At 36.0% G+C, this 20,241-nt stretch overlaps 1 protein-coding gene across 1 annotated transcript; it reads left to right on the top strand.

Moving 5' to 3' along the window:
* Window positions 1-12,264: 12,264 nt before the first annotated feature.
* LOC123250947 lies at window positions 12,265-13,236 on the top strand. Its single transcript, XM_044680064.1, has one exon. It carries the CDS (start codon window positions 12,265-12,267, stop codon window positions 13,234-13,236), a length of 972 nt encoding a protein of 323 aa, XP_044535999.1.
* Window positions 13,237-20,241: the final 7,005 nt, after the last annotated feature.

Below are 20,241 nucleotides of genomic sequence, written 5' to 3'. Positions count from 1 at the left end.
TATTATGTCATTTTATTCTTACAGTAACTCCTGAGATAAGCTCTATTATTATCCCCATTTTACAAATGAGGAAACTGAGGCAGGTGCAGGTTAATTTTCCTAGGTCTCACAGTTAGTAAAGTATCTGAGGCTGGAGTTGTACATGGATATTCCTGACTCCAGGCTTTGTGTTCTATCCACTTTACCACCTCACTGTCTAATTAGGTGAATTTAGTCCTGATATAGCTTCTTTACTTGGAAATTCAATTTCATTTGAATGGTTAAATGCTGGAATTTAAATGGTGCTTGGTTAAAATTCAGATAAATCATATCAGATTATTTGAAATTTTGGATTATGATGATAATACTTTGGATTAAAAAAATTATATATCTGCAAAAACAATTTAATGAATTAGTGCATTGTTTCTTGAAATGCCCTTTTTAAAAAAGATTTTGTAATTTCATTCATATAGTATGCTTCTGGTAAGGAGCTTTCTCTAAAAATGAAGGTTGTCTTCTCTGATTTATAGCCATAGATTGTTGCCTAAACACTGAGAGGTTAAAGTTGCTTGCTCAAGTTAATATAATGAAGATACAATAAATTGCAAGTGGAAATTCAGATGAATTTTGTTTACTAGAAGTAAAATCTATTAAAACCAACTGGTGGAACTTCCAATTAGATGGTACTAGCAAAGATCTAATGAGAGAACCTGGTAGAATAAAGAAATCTAAAGAGAAGCACCAGTAAATTCTTCCATTTATGCCAAGTCAGGCCAGAAAAGGCAACTGCACTGGGAGAGAAACTGTGCACCTTTACAGGGAAGCCTGTGTTATTCCAGGTAAACAATCTCAAGCCTCTGACCAAGGATACTGCAAGGAACCTGTAATTCTCTGACCAGAGATATTTGTGGGAGGGTGAAAAAGGATGAAAAGAAGGTTTGGGTTTTTGTTCCAGGAGCGTGTTCTATCTGGGGACACTCTTGTGGACCTGAAATCTTCAACACTCTTACCTAATTTATTGTAGAGGGGCTGGAAACCTGTAGTGCTCTGACAAGAGAAACTCCAGAAGGGCTGGAAGCCCATAGCACTCTGAACTCAGTGGCAGCAGAAGAGGAAACAAGATGCAAGAGCATAGGAAACTGAGGAGATAACACAATAGGTACCTACCATCTCATCCAAAAATATCCTGGCATACAACCCCAAACCAGTCATCTTTCCCTTTTGGCCAACCCTTCTTCCCTAATATTCAGTTCCTTGATTATGTTCTTTAGAGTTTCTAGTTGGTTATATGTTATCACCTGCTCATATCTATTCTATATGCTTTTCCATGTTCTCTCGGTAATAATAAGTTTAAGTTTTTCAGATGTAGTTGTCTTCTTTGTCTTGCTGCCAAATAGCAATTGTAGTAGAATGTTCATATTGAAATTATGAACCTTTGCTGTTATGGGAAATCTGGTGGACAGCATTGCAAACTTTCCCTCCCTACCTGGATACCTTGGATCATCTGTTCTGGTGGAGTTGACTCCTGGAATCCTGAAACCATCCCTGGATTAGCTGTGAGATCCCAAGTAAAGCCATCCTCGGGTCCTTAGCTAAGCTGACCAAACCTGGCTGGAACCAGGTTGGGAGGAACTTTCCCCTTGTGAATCCAATACTGCTTTCTTTGGGCCCTGTCTTGCTTAGATCTTAGAAGAGTGTAGTTAAGTACTTTTCCCTTGACCCTGTGGCTTGCCCTTAGTCTGTTAGTGTAGAAAAACCCTATTTCCAACCTCTACCTTAGATTGTCCCTGATTAAAATGTGTTATTAAACTCTTGCCTTTACTTATCAGCTTCCATAGGCTCTGTCTTGTTGATGCTGGGTGGCAGTTGGAGGCCAACAGCCATTTCTGTTACAGACATCCAAACAGCCGTTATAACCCAGTCTCCCTACTTGTGGGCCCCATCCTGTCATTCCTGTCTCCCACACACCCACCTGGACCCATATTTACTGTTTAAGGCACCTTTCCCTGGTTTCTCCCTTAACAGGGGTATAAATAACCCTAACAACCACCTGGAGAGGTCTTTGGCCTTTGGTCCTTAGATTCTTTAGGTCTCTGTATCTTCCTAACTCTTTAGGTCTCTGGGTCCTTGGGTGATGAAGGAGGCTGGGAGGTCTATGAAGAAGAGGGTTGGTGGGATCTGAATATTTCCTGAAGGCTGTGAGGGCTGGTACATCACCAAACACTGATAGTGAGAAAGGTGAGAGAATAAATCTCCAACACAGTTGCATCAAGAGCAGACACTATTCTCTAGCTTGGTAGTCCCAAGCTGAGCCAGAGGGGTTGTGAAGAACAAAGCTCCAGCTTCTACTAAATCAATAGCCTCCAGTCCTGAGTGATTATAGATTATAGATATTAGATTGACAGGGTCTCCAATCCCCAATCCTTATCCTGATTATCCTTTCCCTGATTTAAATTATAGATAAAGAATGTTTAATAAGTACCTTCCTGAGTGGTCTTGACCCTTGAGGAGGGAGCTAACACAGTCAGATAACAAACGTGGTCTAAGGTTAATCAGAGCCCAATATTAATAATTTATCCAACCCTAGGTTGGACCTGAAAGGGTTACCCATCCACCTAACCTTTTGGGGTCTTCCTTGGGCAACTGTTATTGAAAGGGGAAATTATAACAACTAACAAGGGTGATTGGGGTTGGTGTTCCCCCATCACCAGCACCTAGGGAGAATACAGAGATACATCTACCTCACTAGATATCTATATCTCCCTAGGACCTTCTCTTTCTTTATAACACTCCATATTCCCTTGTTTCTGTTGTTGGCACCTGCATTTCTGTAGTAATCCAGGTTTATAATTTCAGGCCTCCTTGATTAGTTATCAAGGCCCATTTTACTTCTATAACATCTCTTGCATATCCCTTCTCTTCAACCACATAATTGCTATTCAAATTCATACTTTTATCATTTCTTTGCTAGAACATTCTAGTGGGGCAAGTCACTTCTTCCCTCTAGGACTTTACTTTATCTATGAAGGGAAAAAAATCCAGTCTGGGCTGTATTAAAATATCTCTAAAGTTCCTTCTAGCTTTTTATGCTATAATCCTAGAACTGAAAAAAGATATGAGCAGCCACAAGAATCCATTGCCTCCAAGTAAAAAACAATGGCAGTTCCTCCATTATGATCCTTTTTTTGATGACCTGCTTGACTGCAAACAAATATTGGCTCCTGTGGCTCCTTTCTTGGATGGAAACAAATCAGCCAAGGTCAGAAAATATTTTTCTCTGAATCATCTTGTTCAGTTAGTCCAACCCAGCTGTAAGGAAAGCATTGCCTCCTCCCACATGCACTGACCTGTTATTCATTAAAATTAAGCGTTGCCCTTATCCCAGTGTATAGGCATAGAATTGAGTTTCAGACATCTCTTTTTAGAAGGCAGTTATTTATATTAAGTACTCAATTTAAAGATGGAAATGTGTGTACCTCTCCCTGCAAAGCTTACTCCTCTGAGTGCTACTGTGAGACTTCAATGCTTGAAGAAGATGCTTTTTTCCATGACCTAAAATTGAATAAAGTTAACAGCAGTCTCTTAATTAACAGTAATCCAAGGTACTTTCTTATTTAAAGTCCAAGTCCTTGATATTAGCTCTGCTTATGTGCATTTGAGGAAAACCGAGTTGCTGTAAGCCACACAAAAAGCATCTACAGCTGAACCAAGTTAAAATAAATTATAAATAACTTCAGCAGTTTGAAATTTGGAAAACAGCCTAGACCCTATACATTCCCTCCCTTAGTTCTTCTTCATCTTCCGTGTGTGTACTAAATTGTATGCCAAAGTAAATTGAAACAGTGTAGACCCTTTGAGCTCCTCAGCTCTCATATGACCTCAGCTAAGTTTGGTTGGCATTGCCAGTATTTGGTTTTCGGTGGAAGCTTTTTTCTTTTGAAGCTTCCTTTGAAACTTCAACTTCACAGTTACTCAATGTGGCAAGAGAAAACAGAATATAGTATTTCTTTCAGCTCTTTTCCAAAGCCATTCCTAATTCAGGCAGAAGAACTGAACCCAGTGCAAGGATAATAATTAACTAGAGAGTGCCTAGAGAAAAGTAATCAGGAGGGGGAAGTACCTTAAAGTCATGACATATGTGGATAAGTTGAAGGAATTTGGTGTGTTTACCCAAGAGGAGAGAAGATTCTGGATAGACAATAATTATGTTAAAGGGATTGTCAGGGGAAGAACCTAATGGTATAGTCCAGTGATGGGCAAACTTTTTAAAGAAGGGGCCAAAGGAAAGGAAATCTGTCAGTCTGTTTCTAAGGCAGCTCTTTTGAAGTTTCATTGTATTGTGTCCTACTCATTGTATTCGTCAGATTAGGAATAATGTCGCAAAGCTGGATAGAATGTTCAGGGGGCCACTTCAGGTGCTGGTTGTAGTTTGCCCATCACTGGTCTATTTGACCCAATGCCAGAACTAATAAGAAGGGATGTATGTAGAAAAGAGATAGTTTGATGTGAGGGAAGACTTCTTTATAATTTGAGCTGTCCAAAAGTGAAATGAACTTTCCTAGTTATAGCAGGTTTTACATCACTTCAACCTTATCTTCCCCAAAGGACTGGATGACCATTTTTTAGGTATTGGGTAGATCTGATTCTTATTCAGGTACAGGTTGGAGTGGATGGATTATGAGATCCTTTCTAACTGTAAGATCCTGTGTTTCAATGACTGCTTCACAATGATATACTTTCTGGCTTAAGGACTAGAACAATTCAATTTTCTGTGTCCCTAAGTTTAAAATTCTTATTATTTTCAACTCTGCTTTTTTCTTCTTCCCAGCGGTACCTTGCCTCATCCCTTACTTTTTTCAATATTCTATAATCATTTTCTGACACTTACCTAATGGCCTTCTTTTTACCATCCCTGTAGAGTAGCAAGATTTGCAGACATCACCTTGATTTGGATCAGATAAACTACACATTCCTTCCTTTCTGTTTATATTTTCCTCGAAGTGGGCTTTCCTAGTTTAGTCCTATAATTTACTTCCAGCCAACTCCCGAAATTCTCTCATCCTTTTACTTCTTTCATTGTGTATTCTTCTGGCTCTCTTCCTTCTTCAGTAAATATACCTTTTTCTTCTTTTCTCAGTCTTCTTCCACCTTTTGCCCCTAACTATGGGTTTCTCCCAATGCTTTGCCCTTAGCCCTCTGATCTTTCTTTTCCTTGGCTTTCCATTTCCATGGCTTCAATTATTACTTCTTTGTAAATGATTCCATGGATCAAGTGATGATTTGGAACTAGAAGATTATTTCCTTTTCTACTTTTATATCTCCCAAAGTGTCTAACCTAATGGTATATATTCAATAAATACTTGATTGATGGATTTATTCTTGTTCAAATAAGTTACCTGCTTAGCACTTCAGCCTTATCTAGCAAAGCTATTAAGACCTGTTGCTGGGACTAAAAAGATTTTACAGAAGGAATAGATGAGCTAGCCAATGCTAAAAACAGAAAACCTTTTTACTTTGTATTTTTAATGACAGACCCAAAAGAAGAGACTATATGGCTTACACAAGATACCCAAAGACATAGGAGACAAAGACAATGATTAAAAGTTAGTAGGATAGCCCCACAAGAGATAGATCGGACACCTTGGAACTAAGGTAGCACATAAATTTTCTTACACTACTGAGACTGACACATACAAATTAAGGCAATTTCTTCATACCCCCTCCTTGCCCTCTGAGGCTAGGACTAAAACAATCAAAGGATTGTCAGGAGGAGGCAGTTGAGAGTTACCACCAAAAACTTTGCCAGGGAGTCCCAGACATGATGATCTTTCAGGCCATAACAAGAAGAAATAGTCTATGATGGTCTAAAACAGTGGTGCTAAACTCATAGAAACAGGGGCCATTAAATCTATAGTGATTTCTGCTGGTTCCATATTAATTTAGTTTTAAAATGTAATATTATCTGTTCAATTTGTAAGATGGAATTATAGGGGGGATTCCAGTGGAACCCCAAGAAGGAGGATTTGTTGAAGGCAGTTGGAACCAGGAGGATAATAGGGGGAACCCCCAAGCAAGTGGGGAGTTGGTGTTTGAGTTGAAGAAAGAGGTAGTGGAAGTCTGTGGCTCTTAGCCAAACCAATCTTTGCCAAAATCCTAGGCTCCTGTAGCCCCAGGAAAAATTATTGACCGCAGCCATCTTTGGATCCAGCTAAATTAGTTGTTCAATACAACAGCCACAGAGAAATTTTGGGACTCTTTTGAGAGCTGGTCTCTCTGAGACAGCCTATCCTCATCCATTTGTGTTTACTTTAGAAGTAATTATAATGGATTAGAAGAAGGTTTTAGTGGGGGAAGGGAGAGAGAAGCTCAGTTTGAGGCATTTTGCCCTGGCTGAGTCAAGAACTTTTAGGCTTCAAATGAGAAAACAACTAGCCACCCTTTATACCCTCTTTCCTTCATTCTCTATCCTTTCCCTCATATCAATCCTGTTATTAAACCCAAGTTATCAAGTCAGATAGCGTTTCTGGTTCATTCAGTTGGGTTATCAGGGAGAAAACAAGACTAATGTCTACCTTTGGGTGATCCTCCATCTTGGAGCTGATTTCAGTTGAAAAGGAGAGTAGTTAGTGAAGGGGAAGTTTTTCCAGATAACTCTGGCTAGCTACATCACAGACAGTTAAGACATACCTCAATCAGTAGAGACACTTTTCCTTCATTGATTACATGGTGGCACAAACAAATCTAGTCACTTTAGTGAAGCCATCAACAATTAACCCTCGATAAAAGGAGGTCTCCTGTGGTGACTTGGAAGGAGAGATTTCACTTTGACCTCTCTCCCTGCCACCCAACCCCCACATTGCACCTCTTTTTACAATTGGCTGAACCAGCTAAGGAATCTGAGCCCAAGTCAACAACAACTGAACAGCCATAAAAATCAGTCCTTGCAAGAAACTCTGGGGTAGCTATTTTGAAATTGAAAATTGTCATACAGTACCACCAGAGAGACAAATTTCAAACAAAGTTCAAAGACTGAAAATATATTATTTTTTTTTCAGTAGGAAGAGTGGTATTCATAATATTCATCTGCACACTAGTCTGTGGAACAGGGTATACACCTTATGGATAAATACTATATCTCAGTATCTCCTAGAGTTGTTAAGATTTCATGACTCTTATAGGTGGCTTAAAATTAGCCTTGAAGAAATATTTGCTTTTATTCCAACATGTGGAACTGTTCTAATATCACTACTACAACTTTATTGGTCACTCAAGAAGCTAGTAAAACAAAATTTTAATCATGGGGATGAGAACACAGCATTGATCAGGACATTAAAGAGACAAATTGAAGACCTAATAGAAATTAACAAACAACTGAGAGAAGGCAAAAATACAGGGATACAGAATATAATGAAAGTGGAACTGGCAAACAGGTCAAACCAAATGAGGATAAACCTAAGGCAAACCAAGAACAAGCACAAGGGGCTGAGGCAGCAGTCCCCATTTTGCCAATCTGTGACAGAATTGTGGTCTAGCCTGATTCAGGGGTACTCCATGTGAAAAGTCATAAGCTTTTCACAGGTGGAGACCTTGAGATCTTAAAGAAACAAATGCCAGGCTTCTACATAGACCCATTTAAATTAATAAAAGAATACAAAACGGTTGTTTGTCTTTATGATCCATTCTTTAAAGAAATAGACATTCTTTTATCAGGGCTTTTTACCCCCAGTGAGAATACCCAGTTCATTGAAGAGACAAAAAGCAACCCAAACCTAGCCTCATGGCCTCAAGAGTATGAAGACCCAGAACTGTCATCACATGGAAACATGGCTTTTTTGAGACACTGTAGAGAAGACTTGGCCAAGTCAATGAAAATTCATGCCAAACAACCTGACCAATGGGAGCCTTTAGAGAAACTGAGGCAGAAGTAAGAAGAGCATCCTAGCATGTTCCTGGATAGGCTGGGGAAAATATCCTAGGGTTCCATTATATGCAGGAAAATAAGTTACAACATATAAGAAGACAATTTGTTAAGGGTAGCTCACTCCCAATTCAGACATACTTTCATTTGCACTGCCCGGGGTGGGAATCACTAGCTCTGGAATACCTTAGGAAGACTGCATCATTCATACATACATGCATCTCATGACAAAGAACCAAAAGCAAAAAAGGACAATGACAAAAGGATGAAATCATAACTGATTTTAAAAAGCAACTGAAGGAAGCAAAATCTACCTTAAAACACAAGGAAATTGAGGAAATCAAAAACATGGCCTTGCATACTCAAAATCTGAGAAACTGGGGACAGCAGAGGCAAACAAACAACATGAAGAGGTGCTTCCTTTGTCAAAAATCCAGACATATTGTGAAAGACTGTTACTACAAATCCCAAATTAATTTCAACAACAGGAATAACAATAGAAGAGGGACATATACAAACTCAAGATACAACTATAATAACAACAATAGCAGATTTAACAAGACGAAATGCTGTGAACATAATGTAATAGCTCCAGCAATACACCGAGCCTTAGCACAATGGAAAAATATATTTCACAAGGCACTAGACCACATATAAACTTGTGAATTGAGGAAACAGTGTTAGCACTGGAAACAAAAGAAGAAGAATATAAAAGTGAACAGGCAGGAGAAAACAAAAAAAAAAAAAGAGAGAGAAACTGGGAGATATAATAATGAAGGGAATGGTGAAGCAAAGCTTAGCTTTAAGAAAAAGTCAGAAGAAGAGATCCAGATGGATAAGAATGTGGTAGAAATTAAAAATAGGATCTATGGGATAAAAGACAGTGATTCAAAACCTAAAAAGCAAAATACACATGCACTTAGACCAAACTTTAATCCAAACTTAGTGAACATAGCACTGAATAATAATAATGGAATTGTAATAAGCAAAACACAAGAAACATCAAATCCAAACAATAAATCTTCAGCAATACATAAGAAACCTATTCCAGATATACTACAATATAATGCACCAACATTATTTAGTTAAATATTTCCATTTATGGTTCTAGCTACATTTAGCAGTGATACTTGCAAGTATCTGACAGTTCTGGTGTAAAATACCTCTAAGCTTTGGGGTCAGGGCAACTTGCTTAACTTGGGCATCATAACAATTTTCTGAGCTTGAGGGTGATGATAGTTCTTATATTTGAAATATCATCCCTCAGTGCCCTCACAATTCTGTTGCTTACAGCTTGTATCTATTCTGTATTCACTTGACCTAACCTAACTGCTTTTCTTTTCTTTTTGTTTTTATATGACCTTCATTTCTCTTTACCACACCCCACTCCATGGACCATCAAAGAAAAAGCTAAACACCTAACCAACACATATGAAATGTTTCTGGTTCTTGTGCCCCCTCATATATTAAGAAATGTTATTCATTCATTTCAGTAATGTCTAATTCTTTATGACCCCATTTGAGATATCTTGGCAAAGATACTAGAATAGTTTGCCATTTCAATCTCCATCTTATTTTGCAGTTAAGGAAACTGAGGAAAATTAAGTTAAACTACAGCACACTGGTAATAAATGTATGAAGCCAGATTTGAGCTCAGATCTTTCTGACTCCAGACTTGTACTCTTTCCACTGTGTCACCTTGCTGCCCTGAAAGATACTGGAGTTGCTTGTTGTTTCCTTCTCATTTTACAGATGAGGAAGGAGAAACAAACAGGATTAAATGACTTGACCAGGGTCATATAGCTAGTAATTGTCAAAGGCCAGATTTGAACTCAAGACAATGAGTCCTCCAGTCTCTGTGACTGACACTCCATCTACTGTGCCATTAGCTAGCCCACAAATCAATGAAGGAGTTACATTTTTTCCTTCTCTTCCTTGGGAACAAGCTTGGTTATTATAATATATGGCATTCAGTTTCATGGCTTTGGGGCTGTTCTTTCTAGATATCTTGTTGTAGTCATTATATAAATTGTTTTCCTGGTTCTGCCTACTTTACTCTGAATCAGTTCATAGATCTTTCTGTGGTTATCAGAATTATGCATTTTTTGGTTTTCTTATAATTAAATAATATTCCATTATGTTTCTTTCCACAAGTTTTTTATTGTCTATTCCTCAAATAATGAGTATGCTTTCCCTTCCACCGTATAACAGTAAGATTTTGGGGGCAAAGAAAATGGACACCTGAATCATTTTAAAGACGTAACTCCAAATTGGTTTTCAGAATGGTTGGAACAATTCACAGTTCCACCAATATTTATTATTAAGTCTATATTTCTGTAGCACCTCTGATGTTAACTATTTATATATATTTTCTTCTATGCCAGTTTTCTGAGTGAGAAGTGCAAAGTTCTCCTTATCTGCATCTTTTTCTAATTATTGGTTTGGAGCAATCTTTTATGTGTTTGTTAATAATTTTTGGTGCTTTTGAGCTCAGTTTGAGCTTATCTTTTGATAACTGATCTATTGAGGAATGGCTTTTGGTCATAAGATTTTTGCCTATATATTTTTGATAACAGACTCTGCTACAGAAATATTTGATGAAATTATTTTTCCTAGTCATCAGCTTTCTTTTTTTTTTCCTAGCTGAGTTGTTCCCCCCTCCCCCCCAATCACTATATCTTACAGACGAATTTGTATTCTGAAATAGGGTTGCCTTTGGTTGCCATTTTTCTTCTAAAATGTTAGTCAGTTGTTTTTTTGTCTAAGGAATTTAAGTTCTTTTCTTCTCTTTGTTATGGTAATTGATTTACATTTGTTAAACTCCTTTAGGAAATTATTTTAATATATGTCTGTCAGTGATGGGCAAACTATGGACCACGGTCCAGATTTGGCCCCCTGAAATGTTCTTTCATGCTGTGCAACATTATTCCTAATCTGACGAATACAGTGAGTAGGATACAATACAATGAAACTTTAAAAGAGTTGCCTTAGAAACAGATTGACAGATGAGCATTTCCTTTCCTTTGGCCCCCTCTTTTAAAAGTTTGCCCATCACTGGTCTATGTCCTTACCTACATACATTACCCATTTTCTTTATCAATAGTTCTCTCTTTGGCCATACAATGGATGAAGTAAGGACTAGAAGCATCTGAATAACAATGTTTAGCACAGTTTCCTAGTTCAGTCCCACACCTTCTAAATCTATGACAAAAGTTCTTTTATTGACACCTTCTAATTGTTGAAGAAGCTTATTAAGCTGATTGTCCAATCAGATACAATTAGGTTGGGTATTTGTATTACATTCATTTCTGAAAATTTTCCATTTATCATATTATTTGTTGCTCATCATATACAGAGCAGAAAATGACATTAGAGATCCTAGAGATCTGGCTTCCTAGCTGCAAGACCCTGAACAAGTCACTTAACCCTTCCCCCCCCCATTGCCTAGTCCTTTCTGCTCTTCTACCTTGGAACCAATATATAGTATTGATTGTAAGACAGAAGGAAAGGATTTTAAAAAAAAGAAAAGAAAAGAAAAGAAAAGGTGGTTCTAACAACTGTCTTTTTTCCATTGAGAAAAAAAGAAAAAATTAAATTATTAAATAACTGCCCTGAGATAGATCATTGTTATTGCTATTATTTTATTATTGGTAATACCCTAATGTTAATTTGTTGTTTTATAAACTTCCTAATTTAAACCTACTTTGCAACTGAAGAGTTTTAAGGAAGGTGGTATGACAATGGAAGAAATACCAGACTTAGAAGATATTTCAGTTTGGATTCTGAATGATATATACATTTGCTAGTTGTTTAACTTGGGCAAATCATTTAACTGAGCCTCAGTTTCTTCATTGTAAAGTGAGGATAATAATACTTGCATTACTTATATAACAGGAATGTAAGAAAAGTGCTCTAAAAACCTTAATGTGCTATACAAATATCTTTCATTCTTTTTTCAATGGTCAACATTCATATGGTCTCAAAATAGTCATTCTGTAGAATCTCTAGGCAATTAATTTTCCACTCCTTCATTATTCCTATTAAAAAAACCCTATAGTTACAATGCTATTAATATATTCCCATGACATTAAATTAAAGTCATGATACCTAGTGACTTTTCATAATAGCAGTGTTCCCTTGAGATGTAAAGATATAGTTTATTATGGAAAAACTTAATGAGATCTTTTTTCAGCTTCATCATTAGAGCAACCAAATGTTACAGAGCATATGTGGTCTGTTAGGGAGATGCCATAAGAGTGTAGAGATTTTTAATTTTTTGTTTTTGTCAGTATTGCTATATATATTTTTAAAAATCTTTTCCAAAAACCAAAGGGATAGAGGGAAGGACTATAGATTTGCCACAGACAATGTTGCCATTGGCAGACATATTGGAGATCATCATTTGTGCCATTCTCATTTTGCTGAGCGTTGTGGGGAATACATGTTTATTTTTTTCTACAAGGAGATGTATCAGTGGGCCTCTAAAACCATCCTTCCTGCTTATTTTCAGTCTTGTATTAGTTCACCTTCTGAAAAACCTGGTTGTGAATATCATGAAAATTGTTTTTTCCTCTGGTGACATGTTGGACTCAGTCAGCTGCAAAATTCTCCGATTCACAGAAACTATGACCACTCAGCTCACTGTCTGGTTCATGTTACATTTTGCCGTGCTTTACCATCATGAGCTATACCAAATTGTCTATCCCTCCAGTGAGGCTCCAAACCTGAACTATCAGAAGAGGCATTTAAAGGCAGTTCCCATCCTTTGGATCTCTGGATTTGGAGTTTGTATTCCAATTTTAGTCTTCACTGAAAAGCTTCAACCTCTAAATACCACAGATGGCACAGGTCTGCTGTATACCAAAAGGTTTAACATGGATTGCAAGATTGATTTTGGAAACCAACAGGTAGAATATTACTATGAGAAAATATTTTTAGTCCTTATTGATCTTCTTCCTTTGACTATCTTAATTTTTGTTTGTTTTTGGATTGCTTTCCTGCTTTGGGAGCAAAGGAAGCTAACATATGGTGACATTTGGATAGGAGATGGTACTTCAGAAATTGAAATCTTTCGAGGAGCTAAAGTCAGTATTTTGTTGACATTACTGATTACCTCTCTGTGGATTTCCCACTTTGTTTTGATTTGTTTCTTTAAGGATTTGGAATCCTGTTCCTTTACTCCAGCTTTGCTCACAGCTCTGTCTTCAGGTTTTTCTACTGTTAGTCCATATGTTCTTATGTTGGTTAATTACAAAGTGAAACTGGAGGCTTTCTGTTGTAGGAAAAGAGAAGAATCTATTATACAACCTACAAATGTTCTTTCCTGCCCATACACATAATGACAAAAAAAAAAAAACCAAAACACATCATTTTTGCTTCAGTAACATGGGAACCTTCCTATTTTTAGGGGAATCAGAAATCTCCCAGTACTCCTTGTCATCTGATAGACAGTTCCTTCCAGTTATGAAAACAAAACAAAACAAAGTACCTCGTAGTCAAAACAGGTATCTCAAGAAAACTATGAAAGAAAGTATAGGCACCAATGATTTTGCAATAAGTTAGGTTTGAGGGTGAGGAAGGAATCAATCAATGAATCAACAAGCATTTTTTTAAAGTGCCTACTGTTTTCTGGGAACTGAGCTAGGCTCCAGTTGATGAAAAATGTGTTGAATTGAAAAATAATCCTAATTATGGGGAAAAGTCACATTTGTTATCATGTATTACTAAGTTATTAAATCTAACAATGATTATTGTAGAAAATCAAAAATAGCCCTGCATAAAATCAATTATTTTTAGGACTATCGAAGATTCATTGTTAAAAATCACAATACATTCTTATTGAATGATAACTCTGTGTAAGAGAATAATATTAGGATTAATGCTGGAGATGCTACTCACTTCCTGTGACTCTTTAGGAAGTATCACATTATTAACTTTTCTTCTTCCCTACTACTTGGTTTGAAATGCCTTAACATATATCTAAGAAATAAATTAATAATATAATCTCTTGGTTTTTTTTAAATTGACCAAAATACCATATAAATTTGAAACAGTCTTTGTTTGTTTTAACTCCTACCCTCTTAATAACAAACAATGCTGCATAAGAATCAGAACAAAGATTTTAAACTAGCATTTGCTCATTTGTAGTTTATAATTTCTAAAAATTATTTCCCCCCATTAAATATTTGGTTTTTCAAAGACTTTTTTTTATCTCTCACCCTTTTGACTATTCCAGTTATGTAAGTTAATTGCTTCTTGAAAATAAGGGAATGAATTTTCAAAATAATTTTTTTCTTCACATTTTGGTCATTTCATGATTTAGAAAGATAGTGTTACCTATCTAGTTAAAAACAATAAAGTAAATCACTGACTAAAGTTTCAATTGAATAAACATTTATTATGTGCATACTGTATTCTTATTCTTATGATCTATGGATAAGGTTATTAAAAATTTGATGAAAAAATATTCAGAAACAGGTGTGCCTAATGTCTCTCTTCTCTTTTCCTTCCCTTTCCCCCTTTGGGTATCTAGAAACTGATCTAGTATTGATGACAGTGTTAATGGAAAGGAACAGATCAATAAAAGAAGTTATTTCAAAGGTAGATTTGATTGCATTTGACAGCTAATCAAAAGTGGAAGGTAAAGGAGAGAGAAAATAATATCAAGTTTATGAGCTTAAAATTTTGGGGGTTAGTGGTATTAACCACTAAATAGATAAGCTATGAAGAAAGAACTGATTTTATTATGGAAGAAGTTTTGGTTTTGTACAAGATGAACTTTAAGCATTAGGACACCTTGATGGAAATGGCCAACAGAAAGTTGGACATGATAGAGTAAACCTCAGAAGATTAAGGCTAACAATAACAATATATAATCAGGTTAACAGTATCTAGATTTTTTTCCCCATACATAGTTATTCATATCCATTACTTAGAACCTATAAGGTTCATTGTAACACTTACAAATATCTCAATTCAATAGCTAATTTGTATGAAGTTCTATGATCTTGTAACTTTTAACATCAGCTCTAAATTTTGGGATCTGTTATGCTACAGTTCACTTAAAGGATGTTTCCAACTTGAGGTTTTCGCCAGAAGGAGAAAATACTCTAGTTTGTCACACATCAAATCTGGATCTCATTAACAAGTAGGGCCTATAAAGATATCTGCAGCTGTGAGATACAAAGAAGTAAAAAATTTTCAAGGTAACCAGTGCCTGAATTCTGTAGGGCTTTGAAGGTCAAAGACAACACCTTATATTGTACAGTGAATAAAACAGGCAGATGTCAGAACATCTGAAGTTTCTGGGTGGTCTTCATAGGAAGTTCTAAGTGAGTCCACAGAAGTAGTTTAGTCTGAAGAACACCAGGCATAGACCACAAGTAGTGAATTAACATCTGGGTGGGGAGAAAGATCTCTTTTATTCAGCATAAATATCTCTTTTATTCAGCGTAAATATAAAAAGAGACTGGAAATGATCTACATTTACATCAGTATCTTGTCCTCACAAATAATCAGCTATGTTTGAATGAAGAAACCAGCAGGCAATGATATAGTTTTCAGATTCTTCCCCTACTCATCACTATTATTTTTACTTTTCTCTAACCTGAATTCTGGACCAGTCAATGACAGTTCATAAATTTTCTTTACTAATAGCCCAAGAAAGTAACTGTATACATTAAGGAATCTTTGTAACATTCATTGTGAAACATTACCATTCCAGGTGGGCCAAAAATGTGAAATTTGGACTTGGGAGTTTCCTCTACATAGCTGAGAAAGTTAGCCAATTCTCAGGCTATTCTATAATTTCTTTCCAGAAAACAGTGCAAGACACTCACTGTTGGCTAAAGCTCATGCTCAGCTTTCCCATTCCTGTAAATTTATTGTTTCCTTTTTTTCCCCCAGACATTTTTACTTTAGTATAAAATAGTATGAGTTGGACTTTTAATTGTATTTTAAATATCATCTTATTATTTGAACATAGTTTATTCATTTAGAATTGACAGGTTATGCTATAGGAGAGTATTTCCTAAGGGCATGAAAACCAAGCATTCCTTCTACATTTTGCTTCAGGATGTCTTTTGATATTATTACCGATTCCTTTTCCACAGCTCTTCCCATATATCTTCACTAGATTTTTTTGTTGTTGCTGTGTTTCTCTATCAACTTTAATTTCAGTTTTTGCTTAATCCTCAATCCTCATCTCAGCTGATTGGAGTTTATTACTAGTGATGAGATTAGGATGGTGACCCAGGTAACCTCAGACATATGACCTGACTCCATGGCTAGAAACTAAAATGCTAAACTTGCCTAATCATCTAATAATTCTGTATCATTAGTACCAATAGGAACAAAATAGGAATGCTTGGCACAGACTCTGACATGATCTGGAAAGACAACTTGTCCCTAAGAGACTTGTCTTTATAGAAGGTTGGTCAATAGCAATAGCATGTACATGAAGGGCAATTTAAAACATAGCAATTCTTTTTATTTCTAAAGTGCTTATAAGTAATGGTGGTTTTGCTAAACACATTTAAGACAGAATGTAGAATTTTTAAATTGCTATTTAAGAGAGAGAAAGAAATATATTGTGTGAGAGAGGGAAAGAATTAGAGCTCACATTCATGATCTTTTTCAAAATTATATTTACAAGTATTATAATTTTTAAAAAAGAAGGTGGTCATACAGGCTTTAAAAACTTTCATTAATATCATTATACTAGTTGAGAGAAAAGTGCCTTGTAAAAATTGTGTATTTTTTTTTGTAATGACCATGACAACTGACATTTTACATTAAATTTCCAAATTCATTCTCTGTTAGAGAAACAAAATAGTAATAACAAATCTTGTGCAATGCCTTAGAAAGACTATGTCTTTCTGAAACTCTTATTAAAAGACTAAAGCAGTTTTGAGGGAGCTTCAGTGAAGTAGCCATGGCTGCTTTGCATGAGATTAGAATCTCATTCTGAAATCAGCACTAACTTGTTTTATGATCAGGATGGAGTCATGGCACTATAATTTTTTTTTAAACATTTATTAATATTCGTTTTTAACATGGTTACATGATTCATGCTCCTACCTTCCCCTTTACCCCCTGCACCCTCCCCCACCCATGCCTACGCCCATTTCCACTGGTTTTATCATGTGTCATTGTTCAAGACCTATTTCCAAATGTTGATAGTTGCATTGGTGTGGTAGTTTCGAGTCTACATCCTCAGTCATGTCCACCCCAACCCATGCGTTCAAGCAGTTGTTTTTCTTATATGTTTCCTCTCCTGCAGTCCTTCCTCTGAATGTGGGTAGTGTTCTTTACCATAAATCCCTCAGAATTGTCCTGTGTCATTGCATCACTGCTAGTACAGAAGTCCATTACATTCGATTTTACCATAGTATATCAGTCTCTGTGTACAGTGTTCTTCTGGCTCTGCTCCTCTCACTCTGCATCAATTCCTGGAGGTCTTTCCAGTTCACCTGGAACTCCTCCAGTTTATTATTCCTTTTAGCACAATAGTATTCCATCACCAGCATATACCACAATTTGTTCAGCCATTCTCCAATTGAAGGGCATACCCTCATTTTCCAGTTTTTTGCCACCACAAAAAAAAGCACAGCTATAAATATTTTCATACAAGTCTGTTTATCTATGATCTCTTTGGGGTACAAACCCAACAATGGTATGGCTGGATCAAAGGGCAGGCATTTTTTTTATAGCCCTTTGAGCATAGTTCCAAGTTGCCAGCCAGAATGGTTGGATCAGTTCACAACTCCACCAGCAATGCATCAATGTCCCAATTTTGCCATATCCCCTCCAGCATTCATTACTCTCCCCTTCTTTCATTTTAGCCAATCTGCTAGGTGTGAGGTGATACCTCAGAGTTGTTTTGATTTGCATTTCTCTAGTTATTAGAGATTTAGAACACTTTCTCATGTGCTTATTGATATTTTTGATTTCTTTACCTGAAAATTGCCTATTCATGTGGTACTATAATGTTTTGCAGTTTCCTTTTCTTTAAAATGTAAGTGATCTATATTCTGCCTGCCTCACAGAATGATTATGAATAAAATCTCCCAACACAGGTATATGCAAGTGCTTTTTAAAAAACAAAGTCTTGTGCAAATATAAAACTATTCTTAGGTTTGCTTTCAAAGAGTGTCACACTATTAAAAAATTCTATCCTGCTACTTCCATCCATATTTCCCTCCTTTATTCTTAGTCTGTCTCTGTGTTACTTGGCTCATAAACAACAGACATTCTTGCTCTATCTATCATTTTAAGGGCTTGTAGCTTCTTGCCATGACTCCAGACACTGTTGAATCAAAAAGTGAATGAAACTTAATTTAACATTTAGAATGACTTGCTTCATTGCCAACACAGCTACTGCCAACTGGAGACAACACTTTATATGTTGGATCTTCATTTTTTTCCACTCAGGCCTGCCAATTATCCAGTCCTGTGATGGATTTTGAACTCATTTTACTGAATAAAGTCTGGTATTTTAGAATAGAAATTAAAATTGAATATTCTAACTACCTCCCTGCCCAAACCAGATAACTATTTGCCTTGTGGGTGACTGGGCACACTGATTGTTGTGTGGTTTCCCACATTTTGTGGTTTCTCACATTTTGTGAATTATGGATATTAGAAAAATGCTGTAATATTAATAAAGTTAATCACCTTTGAAAAGTTAAACATCATAAAAAGTGTATGATCATTTCAATGACACATGTAAAACCCAGTGGAATTGCTCATTGGCTACAGGAGGTGGGTAGAAAGAGGGTAAGGAAATCATGTAACCACGGAAAAATTTTCTTAATTAAAAAAGTGTGATCATTTAACAACCATGACTTAATTTTAATTATTATGTTATTGAGTATACTAGTAAATAAAGCAGAAGTTTTTTCAGTAGTAATAGAGAAATATGAATCCTTAGCATAATTCCATGCAAACTTTTGTAAATTGGGAGGAGGGAGGCATTTTTTATTTCCATGGAACAATATATGTTTCATTTGACAATAAAATAATGAGACTTTAAAGAACCAACACTTCAAAATGTATACATTTAGAAGAGTGCTGTCATTAAAAGTAGTTACCTTGGGAGGTGATGCACATGTTCTGCAATGTTCAGCATCCTTTGGGAGCTCCTCTTTTGAAAATGCCCTGAGAGCTACTTTATAGGCTTATTCATGCCTCATTTTTTGACCATAAACACTTTGGCTCAGCATGATCACCTATTTTATTCTTTTTTTTAAGAACAAAGACTTTTTTATTTTACTATTTTTTAAAGATATTTTATCTATTATATGTAATAATTTCTAAAGTTATATGGTCTAAGTTGTTTTCCTACCTCCCTTCCCTCTCCTCCTCAAAGATGGTAAGCAACTTGATCTGGGTTTTACTTGTATTATCATGCAAAACATATTCCCTTATTGTTCATACTCCATTCTAACTCCCAACAGTTCTTTCTCTGGAGTTGGATAATATTCTTTGTAATAAGTTCCTTATAGTTGTCCTGGATCATTGTACTGCTGAGAGTAGATAAATCTTTCAAAGTTGATCTTTCCACAATATTACTGTTACTGTGTACAATGTTCTGCTTATTTCACATTACATCAGTTAATGTAGGTCTTTCCAGTGCTTTCTGAAATCATCCTGTTCCTTATTTCTTATAGTATAACAGTATTCCCATCACCATCATATGTCACAATTTCTTCAATCTTTCCCCAAATGATGGACATACCCTCAATTTCCTATTCTTTGTTACCACAAAAAGAACTGCTGTAATTTTTGTATAAATAGGTCCTCCCCCACTCACTTTTTATCTCTTTGGGTACCTAGTAGTGTTGGATCAAAGGGTAAGCTTCATTTTATAGCTCTTTTGAACTCTTGGTGCTGGACTTTGTTGGTAATATATAGAAATGCTGATGATTTCATGTAGATTTAAATTGTATCCTGCAACTTTGCTAAAGTTATTTTTTCAACTAGTTTTTTAGTTGATTCTCTAGGATTCTCTAAGTTTACTAATCATATCATCTGCAAAGAGAGATAGTTTAGTTTCCTCTTTGCCTACTTTAACTCCTTCAATTTCTTTTTCTTATTGCTAAAGCTAGCATTTCTAGTACATTATTAAATAATAGTGGTAATAATGGGCATCCTTGCTTTACCCCTGATCTTATTTGGAAGACTTCTAACATATCCCATTGCAGACAATGTTGGCTGATGGTTTTAGACAGATACTACTTATCATTTTAAGGAAAGGTACATTTATTCTTTTACTTTCTAATGTTTTTAATAAAAATGTATGTTGTATTTTGTCAAAGGCTTTTTCTGCATCTATTGAGATAATC

This window comes from Gracilinanus agilis, chromosome 1 (assembly GCF_016433145.1).
Source record: "Gracilinanus agilis isolate LMUSP501 chromosome 1, AgileGrace, whole genome shotgun sequence".
Taxonomy (NCBI): domain Eukaryota; kingdom Metazoa; phylum Chordata; class Mammalia; order Didelphimorphia; family Didelphidae; genus Gracilinanus; species Gracilinanus agilis.
The sequence above is the reverse complement of the archived record's forward strand: the minus strand, read 5'-3'. Positions and strand labels throughout refer to the sequence as shown.

Coding starts and splice junctions, on each gene's coding strand:
- LOC123250947 (XM_044680064.1), top strand. CDS start 12,265: ATGTTGCCATTGGCAGACATATTGGAGATCATCATTTGTGCCATTCTC.